The sequence below is a fragment of the Rosa rugosa genome, chromosome 6 (genome assembly GCF_958449725.1).
Source record: "Rosa rugosa chromosome 6, drRosRugo1.1, whole genome shotgun sequence".
Classification (NCBI taxonomy): Eukaryota; Viridiplantae; Streptophyta; class Magnoliopsida; order Rosales; family Rosaceae; genus Rosa; species Rosa rugosa.
The window spans coordinates 52,796,669-52,805,888 of NC_084825.1; the positions used below are offsets into that span (position 1 = coordinate 52,796,669).

At 40.4% G+C, this 9,220-nt stretch overlaps 1 protein-coding gene and 1 non-coding gene across 4 annotated transcripts; one reads left to right on the forward strand and one right to left on the reverse strand.

The window, feature by feature from the left end:
• Positions 1-130: 130 nt before the first annotated feature.
• Positions 131-202, reverse strand: TRNAQ-CUG (transfer RNA glutamine (anticodon CUG)). The gene has a single exon. It is a non-coding gene; the product is annotated as a tRNA-Gln (tRNA).
• Positions 203-685: 483 nt separating this feature from the next.
• On the forward strand, positions 686-8,980 carry LOC133718303 (uncharacterized). Of its 3 annotated transcripts, none has more exons than XM_062145114.1 (13): positions 686-3,874; positions 4,103-4,215; positions 4,453-4,552; positions 4,647-4,779; positions 4,885-4,948; positions 5,672-6,344; positions 6,560-6,886; positions 7,028-7,426; positions 7,511-7,583; positions 7,659-7,744; positions 7,982-8,101; positions 8,246-8,313; positions 8,603-8,980. In XM_062145114.1, the coding sequence occupies exons 1-13, from the start codon at positions 1,394-1,396 to the stop codon at positions 8,637-8,639; spliced, it is 4,674 nt and encodes a 1,557-aa protein (XP_062001098.1). In that variant the 5' UTR covers positions 686-1,393; the 3' UTR covers positions 8,640-8,980. The 3 variants fall into 3 exon arrangements, with proteins under 3 accessions (XP_062001098.1, XP_062001096.1, XP_062001097.1); XM_062145112.1 differs by having other exon boundaries at positions 687-3,874; positions 5,576-6,344; XM_062145113.1 differs by having other exon boundaries at positions 688-3,874; positions 5,576-6,344; positions 8,246-8,324; positions 8,606-8,980.
• Positions 8,981-9,220: the final 240 nt, after the last annotated feature.

The following is a 9,220-nucleotide window of genomic DNA, read 5'->3' on the forward strand; positions in this document are numbered from 1 at the left end:
ATTTATAAAAGAAAGGAGAATGGAAATAACTTGGTCAGTATACCAACTACACCGATTGCCCATTTAGTTTGAGACTTTGAGACTCAGAAATGGAGAAGGAAAAGGAAAAGGAATTTTTTAAAAAAATTGAAGGTTCTACCGAGATTTGAACTCGGGTTACTGGATTCAGAGTCCAATGTCCTGACCACTAGACCATAGAACCAATTGTTGCTAGTAATCCTGTGAAATATTTATTGTATTGAAAGTCCGTAACTGTCATCGTTTTAGGTCAAAGATTCTAATTCCAGAAATAGCCGAATAGAATAAGACGTCAGAAACTAACGGTTGAGATTCCATGATGCCAGTTCTTTCTTTTATTATTGGGACACGGGAGTCAGGTACTCCTCGGTTATCAAAACATATTCATTCGATCAGCATTTGAATCGATGTTCCTAAAAATCAGACTAATCTTTCACAACAGACGCACAAATCTGAATGCCCCTCAAACCTGAACGTATGTTATTTGAGACTCAAACACTAGATATGAAGTTCTGTGCTAGGCCTAGACCGCTCGATCAATCATAACACACTTGGTGTAGTTGCGTGACGCTATGTCTGACATGACTCCAACCTTAAACCACTGATGCGACCACACCACAGAAAACATGTCTAATCCTAGTCGTCCAACATAGTATAGTATAGATAGATATCACTCTCCAACAGACAACCTTGACCTTAAAACTCTCTCTCTCTAAGTCTTCGTCTCTCTCTCTCTCTCTCTCAAGCTCCATGACGCCGTACGATGTAGCAAACACACATGGGCGCTGTCCCTTCACCATCACTCTCCCTCCGAAATTAACCACTGCCTGTCCAAATGACCCACCGTTTTCAATTATTACCGCCTTGGAATCCGCGCCCCTTGAATCTTGATCGCCAATAATTACTGTTTCTCTTTTGGCCCAGCAATTAATTACTGTCTCTGCAATTAAACCCCCCCCCCCCTCTATTATTTTTTGAGCATTATTACTGGGTAACTGTAATGAATGATCGTTTCGTATTTCGAAGTTGGGTTCTTGATTTTACTGGTCCTTAGAGAAACTGGAGAGCTGTTTTGTCTCCAAAGGTGGGTTCTTTTGTGCTTGAGAAATGTGGGAGCTTTGAGTTTGGGTGGTGGGTGAGAGCAAGTGAGTGACTGTTTCGTCTCCAAAAGGTTGGTACTTTGGTTTTTCATTTGTGCTTGAATTTGAGAAATGAGGGAGGTTTGAGTGGTGGGTGGTTTGTCTCCAAAGGTTTGTTTTTTTGGTTTTTGTGCTTGAATTTGAGAGAAATGAGGGAGATTTGAGTGGTGAGTGTTTCGTCTCCGAAGGTGGGTTTTGTTGTTGATGTTTGAAAGGTGAGAGAGCTTTGAGTGGGGATGGAGAAGGGGAAGGGTTTAAGGGAGGTTGGGAATGGTGGAAATGAGGGGGGAGCTGAAATGGGTGAGCAGAGAAGAAAGAGAGTTGCGGGAAAAAGTGACGAAATTTTGGGGAGTGGGGATCTGGGTATTGGTGGTGAGGAGTGGTTTGGCGGTGGAAATGGCGGTGGTGGAATGAGTGTTGGTGATGAAATTGCCAAGCTTTTTGGTGAAGTGGGTGGTGGTGGTGGTGGAAGTGACCTGGGTGGGCTTGATGGTGGAGGCGTGAACTTCTGGGGTGGTGGAAATGGTGGAGGGACTGAGGCTGGTGGTGGGTTTGGTGGTGTTCAAGGTTTTGGTCTTGAAGAAATTCAAGGTGGGTTTGGTGAGAAATTTCAGTTTGGTGGAGGTTTGGGTGGTCTGGATGGTAGTGGAGGCATTCACTTGTGGGGAAATGAAGGCCTTGGCGGTGAAGGAATGCAAGGCCTGTTTGATAGAAATGGTCAGTTTTGGGGTGGTGAGGCCTCTGGTAATGTTGATAGTCAAGGAGTTCAGGGCTGTTTGAGTGTAAATGCATCTGGAAATGGAGGTGAAATCGGGGAATGTCAGGAGGGAAATGGTGAAGATAGAAGTGGAGGTGGTGCTCAAGGGTCGAAAGGTAAGCGTGGGAGGCCGAAAGGATCAAAGAACAAGAAGAAGAATATTGGAGCTGAAGAGGGAATTGTAGGGTTGAGTGGAATTACCAGTGTCAATGTAGGTGGAGAAGAGAGTGTAACACCGAAGAGGAGGCTAGGTCGACCAAAGGGTGCCAAGAATAAAAAGAAGGCTCTTGCAAGTGATGGAAATGGGGGTGTGCCTGATGGGGGTGAAGAAAGTAAGGTAGTGGTTGGGCCAAAGAGAAAGGTTAGTCGACCAAAGGGTCTGAAGACCAAGAGACATCGTACAGTTGTGGAAGATGATGGAACGGCAGGAGACTTGGGGGCTGTTGCTGAGGGAATTGAGATACCTGTTCCAAGCCAGCCTACTGGTTCGGAGAAAGAAATGCTTCATGTTGAGCAAAGTGGGAAAATGGTAGCTATTCAGTCTGCTGGTCGTGAAGTTGGAAATGAGGTACTGCAGTCAAAGAAAAGGCGCGGTCGACCCAGGAAGGTAACTCCTGGAATTGATGGAACTAATGCAAAGTCAAACGAAGTTTTTGGCAGAACTTGCACGGGTGGACCAATAGTGTTCTTCATGGGTTTGGAGAATGAGAGTCCGGTTCTTGGCAGCAACGATGATAATTGGTTGCCTGGTGTCCAGCCAAAGGTTAACCTCGTGGAAACGGAAAATCAGGACATTCCTGGGAAAAGTGTGGTTGCTAATGATGGTTCTGATAGGATGGTTCTTCTGAAAGGTTTGGAGAATGAGATGCCTGTTCTTACAGGTGAGAAAGATATGGAAATGTATAAGAAGGAAGCTTTGAATGGTAAGGAAGATGGATGCATTGTTCAGCCAAAGGGTAAGCGTGGTCGACCAAAGGGTACAGCGAAGAAGAAAAATCTTTCTGGTGTTGAAAAAAGGGAAATGCCAGGTGAAAGCATGGGTGGCATGGGAAATGGGAGGTCTATGCTTGAAGGTAAGGAAGATGGTGGAATGCCTATGGAAGCCTCTGTGGCCATTGAAGTTGGAAATGAAAGTGTTCAGGTGAAGAAGAAGCGTGGTCGGCCAAAGGGGTCGACCACAAAGAAAAATCTTGCTGTTAAAGAAAAGCAGGGAATAGAAATGTTTGATGAAATGGTAGTAGGTAATGATGGTGATGGTAACAATGCTCCTATGGTGGGTTTGGAGAACGAGAGGCCTATCCATGTGGGTGAGGAAGATAAGGGAATGTCTGCAGCCTGTGGCAGTAATGCAGGTGGAAATGAGGTTGTCCAACAGAAAAGGACTGGTCGAGCTGCAAACAAGAGACCAATTACTTCTGTTGGAGAAGATCAGAGTCGGGAAGGAGAAAATGTTAGAAAAATTGATTGTAGAGATGAGAGCTCAAAGAGTAGGCTAGGCCGGCCTAAGAAGAAGAGACGAATCATTCGTCCTGAAGCTTTGAGTAAGACCACAGTACTGATGCATCAAAATTATTTGAAGGAGGAACCGAGTTTCCCTACATCGCAATTAAAGAAATCTGAAGATACTGAGAAAAAATTACAGAAGAGGCCTAGAGGGAGACCCAGGAAGATCAACAACCAACCAATGAATCACAGTGAATTCCGTACTCAGCAATTAAAGAACTCAGAAGATACTGAGAAAAAATTTCATAAAAGGCTTAGAGGTAAGAGGCCTAGAGGGAGACCCAGGATGTTTAACAACCGACAAATGAATCACAGTGACTTCCGTGCTCGGCAATTGAAGAACTCAGAACATACTGAGCAAAAAGTCTGTAAGAGACCTAGAGGGAGACCCAGGAAGTTTAACAACCTACAGGCGCATCCCCGGGACCTTAAGCAGGGAATATCTACTGATACATTGGTGAGTTATCCTGAATCATTTTTCTTGATTAAGATCAGCTATTCTTGTTAGGGAGTTATTGAAAAAGCCACTTTGTTTGTATTAATATCCTGTGTATACCAAATCCTAAGCATGCTTCCATTGATGCATTGTTTTATTGCCATTGGAAATTTATACTTGTACGACTGTTAATAAGTCTAATCTTGTCCATTCTAAGTTTTATTTTCTTTTCTTTTTTTTCTGTTTTAGGAGAGAAAGGAAAGTTTATGGTGCCACCAGTGCTTACGGAATGACAGAAATGGTGTGGTCATTTGTTTAAATTGCAGAAAGAAACGCTATTGCTATGACTGCCTTGCAAAGTGGTAATGAAATCTCAATGTGCTTCATTTTGTTATTTCCATTTACATAATTAGTAAAGCATTTCCAAGTTCTAGCATGTATTTTCATCGGTTATCACAAAGTATATGCCATGTTAACTACAAAAGTTGGACATTTTTGTTCATGATTGTCAATTAATTTTTGAATGTTAATTCATACTGCTGAAATAAATGAGTCCCACTTGATGGTTCTGATGGTGTATTTCCAAATAACTGAAATAGGTACCCCGAGAAGACAAAAGAGGACATAGAGATTGCTTGTCCTTATTGTCGTGGGAACTGCAACTGCAGAATATGCCTCAAGGAGGATTTAGTTGTGATGGTCTGTGCATGATGTTAATTTTCTGTCACTCTTGTTCCTGTTCTGCATTGATATTTTTATTCGTTGGGGGCCAAACTGTCTACTTCCTTTTCAGGCTGGGCATGAAGAAACAGATACGAATATTAAATTGGAAAAGTTGCTTTACTTGCTGTGCAAAACTCTGCCTCTCCTTAAGCATATTCAACAGGAGCAGAGATCTGAATTAGATGCAGAAAGCTGTATACGTGGTATAGTAGTCTGATATATTTCTTTTTGATGTTCAGTTTTTATGCTAGACTGATGGTTAAAAAGTGAGAATGCTCAATGACAACTTTTTCCCTCTTGTTTCACAGGTGTACAATTGACAGAAGAGGATCTCACGAGGTCTATACTAGAGGATGATGATCGAGTGTACTGGTACATCTTAATTCTCCCTAATGATCATAATTCAATCACTAGTTGTGTGTGTGTGTGTGTAGACATATGTATATATATTGACTTTGTATGTTGATAAGTAGAATAAGTTTTCTGTCTTTGCTTTTTTGATGTCATTGTGAGTCCAATACTCTAATGGGTACGATTGGGCCTAACTAATTGCATATTTTTCTGGGATGGGTTTTATTCATATTATTAGGGAGAGAGTCAATGACTCACTCCTGTAAAATTAAAATGATGATGCTGTAGTTATCAGGATTGCCTTCTCATTTCGTCCTATAGCATGTGCTTGGCGAACTCTTTTTGTTGTTGCCTCAAAAAAGTAATTGTTGAAAACTTGAAACACTTGCCATATCTCTGTTCTCATAGAAGTATATAGTGGTACTTCCAGTTTTGCATTGCCAATCCACAAAGTTTGTATGATCTCCCATGGAATGATTACTAGTGCTAGCTTTGGTTTTACTCTCTGCATCTCTCAGAATCTTTAACAATAGTGACTCTGGTCATATCTCTTAGATTTGAGGATTGTTAATTTCTTTTCTACCTATTTTTCAGTCGAATGTATTTATAATTTCCATTCAAGTTTGTGACCATGGACAAATTCAACAGTGACAAATGCAATACATCCATTGTCAATTTCCACAGAAGCTGCCCCAATCCTGATTGTTCTTATGATCTCTGTGTCACTTGTTGTTGGGAACTAAGGAAAGGATGTCAGCTTGGAGGCAGTGAAGCAGAATCTTCTGGTCAACAGTTTTGTGAAGGAATACACAGTAAAGGTACAGTATCAGATGGTCAGATTCCTGAAAATGTGAATGGAAATATATCACAGAGCCTCCCAGTAAATGAGTTCACAAATGATATATCTTCTGAGTTTCCTAGCTGGAAAGCAGAGGTTGATGGTAGGATTCCATGTCCACCAAAAGCACAGGGAGGTTGTGGTACACAGTTACTTGAACTCAGACGTATATTTGAAGCTGACTGGGTTGAAAAACTAATTTTCAGCTCCGAGGACCTCACTGTTCATTATCAACCATCAGATGTTGATTTTTCTCAAGGATGTTCTGCATGTCATTCTATCAGTTCTGCATGCAATGGTGTAAAAGCTTCCGAAGTGAGGCATGCAGCTGATAGACTGAACTGTCATGATAACTTCCTTTACTGCCCGGATTCTGTACATTTGGGAAACGACGACATTGAGCATTTTCAATTACACTGGAGGAGAGGGGAACCAGTTGTAGTTAGAAATGTACTTGAAAAGGCTACTGGCCTTAGCTGGGAACCAATGGTAATGTGGAGGGCTTTTATTGGGGCAAAAAAAGTACTGAAAGAGGAGGCAGCGAAGGTCAAAGCCATAGATTGCCTTGATTGGTGCGAGGTATGTGTCCAATTTCAACAGGTTGAATGTGCAATTCACTCTTTCCTATCTGCCCTAGTTTTTAGTTTTCTATTTTTTATTGTAAGATGTCGATTTGCTTAATATAAGGTACTGATCATCAAATGTTTCATTCTGAATCCTGATACTTGGCTGTTTAGTCGATAATTAGACTGCCATCCAGATGATATTAAGTTGCTTCCATTGTCGTGCTGCAGGTTGAGATTAATATTTTTCAGTTCTTTAAGGGCTATATAGAGGGTCGTAAATACACTAATGGGTGGCCTGAGATGTTGAAGCTGAAGGATTGGCCTCCATCAAATCTCTTTGAAGAGTGTTTGCCAAGGCACGGTGCTGAATTTATGGCCATGCTTCCCTTTAGTGACTATACCCATCCCAAATCAGGTGTTCTAAATCTTGCAACAAGGCTTCCTATTGCTTTGAAGCCAGACTTGGGTCCTAAGACATACATCGCTTATGGTACTATGGAGGAGCTTGGTAGAGGAGATTCAGTAACGAAACTGCATTGTGACATCTCTGATGCGGTACACATCTTCTGCATCATTTCATTATCAATTTTGGATTTGTTTTTGATAGCAATCTTTTCCTCTTGTTGTTCCCATATTTTTTATGCTGTTATGCTACTTCAACTCATTAAGTCTTACTGTTTGTGTATTTTACTTTAGGTTAATGTGCTGACGCATGCAACTGAAGTAAAGATCCCTCCAGGGCAGGATAAAATCATTGACAGATTACAGAAGAAATATGAAGCTGAAGATGAAATAATTGAAGGAACTTCATGTAATGACGAACACTTTGAGCCTTCTAATATAATACAAGATGTGAATTTTGTCCTTGGGACCGATCCCTCACAGCAAAAAACTTCAGGAAATCTTATCAACAGAAAAGAGTCCATGGAGAGTTCAGATTCAATTAGAAGTAGTCAAAGTGATTATAAATCAGATGTTGCATATGGAGGCGCCGTTTGGGACATTTTCCGTCGGCAAGATGTACCCAAGTTAACAGAATACCTGTTAAAGCATCAGAAAGAATTTCGCCACATTAGTAATCTTCCTGTGAAATCTGTGAGTGGAATTTCCTATTAACATTATCAAAAACTTTAAGTCAAGTCAATCTAAGCTGACGTACTGCTCTTGCATTTGCTTCAGGTTACCCATCCTATTCATGACCAGACCCTTTATCTAGATGAGAAGCATAAAAAGAAGCTGAAGGAAGAGTTTGGTAAGATATGAATCTGCTTATATTTAGCCTGTCATCTTGTTGAACAGAATTATAATTAATGTGAACTATTTTCAGGTGTTGAACCTTGGACGTTTGAGCAACACCTTGGTGAGGCTGTTTTCATTCCTGCTGGATGCCCACATCAAGTGAGAAATAGACAGGTGAGGTTTCTTCCCATCAATATGTGTAGTTTACACGGCTTCCCTTATATTAGAAGTGCTTGGAGAACAATGTTAGTTAAGCTTAAGAACCGATCAATCTTGTCAAAAGTCGAGTTGTCAAAGGAACATGAGGCTTCTTTCTCAACCACTAGGATCATAACATGCACCGCACTTCTAAAACCTAAAGTCACTCATCTTATTTGGTCAAGTTTGACACTGTTCTCCTTTTCTTTTCAGTCGTGCATTAAAGTGGCCCTCGATTTTGTTTCCCCTGAAAACGTTCAAGAATGCATTCGGTTAACAGAGGAGTTTCGCTTGCTTCCAGAAAACCATAGATCCAGGGAAGATAAACTGGAGGTACATGTTATTTTGGATTTGTTCCTACAGCATTTTACCTGAACTTTTATTATGCATTTGTATTGAAAATGCTAATGGCTATCCATAAGTACTTGCCATTGGCATATCTAGAGTTGTTTATTGAACTCATTTATCTGTTTTCAGGTGAAGAAGATGGCACTGTATGCAGCAAGTGATGCTATAAGTGAAGCTGAAACTCTGAAGTCAAGAATCGGTCAATCAGGTAACGATTCTAATCTGAACCTCACAATCTTCTTATTGTATGTAAGATATAATAAGACCAGTGTTCATAGATCTCAATGACCACCTGCAAAGAACGTCATTTATGGAGTCAGAGTGGATATTGTTTGTGTGTGAAATTTGCTTTTCAAAATGGTAATATTCTCATGAATAAAAGAGTGACCTTTAAATTTTGAAAGAATGAATCGGAGTACATTGTGCTTCACAGTGTACATTATGTCTGTCTCATGATTATTGGCTTCTCATAGTTTTAATATCTTGCAGTTCATTAAATGAGACGGCGAAGCTGAAGATCTAGATTGATTGACAGTGCCAGTTGGAGAAAATATCTCGTTGTAGATGCTTACTTGTAGCTAGGGTTTTGTACGTCTGTAAGGCTACAGTTTTGGTAAATGTCTGCATGTTTCGTCACCTGAGTACTAATTTCTCCTAATTAGAATTATGAGGCCCAAGTTTCTGTTCATAATTGTCATTTTCATCACATGGCAGCAGGCACATGTTCAGATGTTGTAGCCTATTTTGCTGCATTGTACAGAAAGACCAATTCATCGTAACTATATGAAACAGCTCCTTTGTAATATCTATATAAACTCATCATTCGTTGAGCATAAATTTTAAAAAAACGTTTCATATAACTAACTATACATGAAAGCAATACAGCATTATAGCTATATGAAACAGCTCTTATGTTATGTCTGTTTCTTTCCTTGATCAACTTTCGGCATTGTTTTCATGTCATGCGTTGTATAGCTGTATTGTTTCAATATGTCATGGCAGTCATGCTTTCAAGAAAAAATAACAAGCTTTAACAACTTATTCCATTACACGGATGCCTGACATCTCACAACATGGAGGGTTCTTTTTCTATTCATAGTGTCA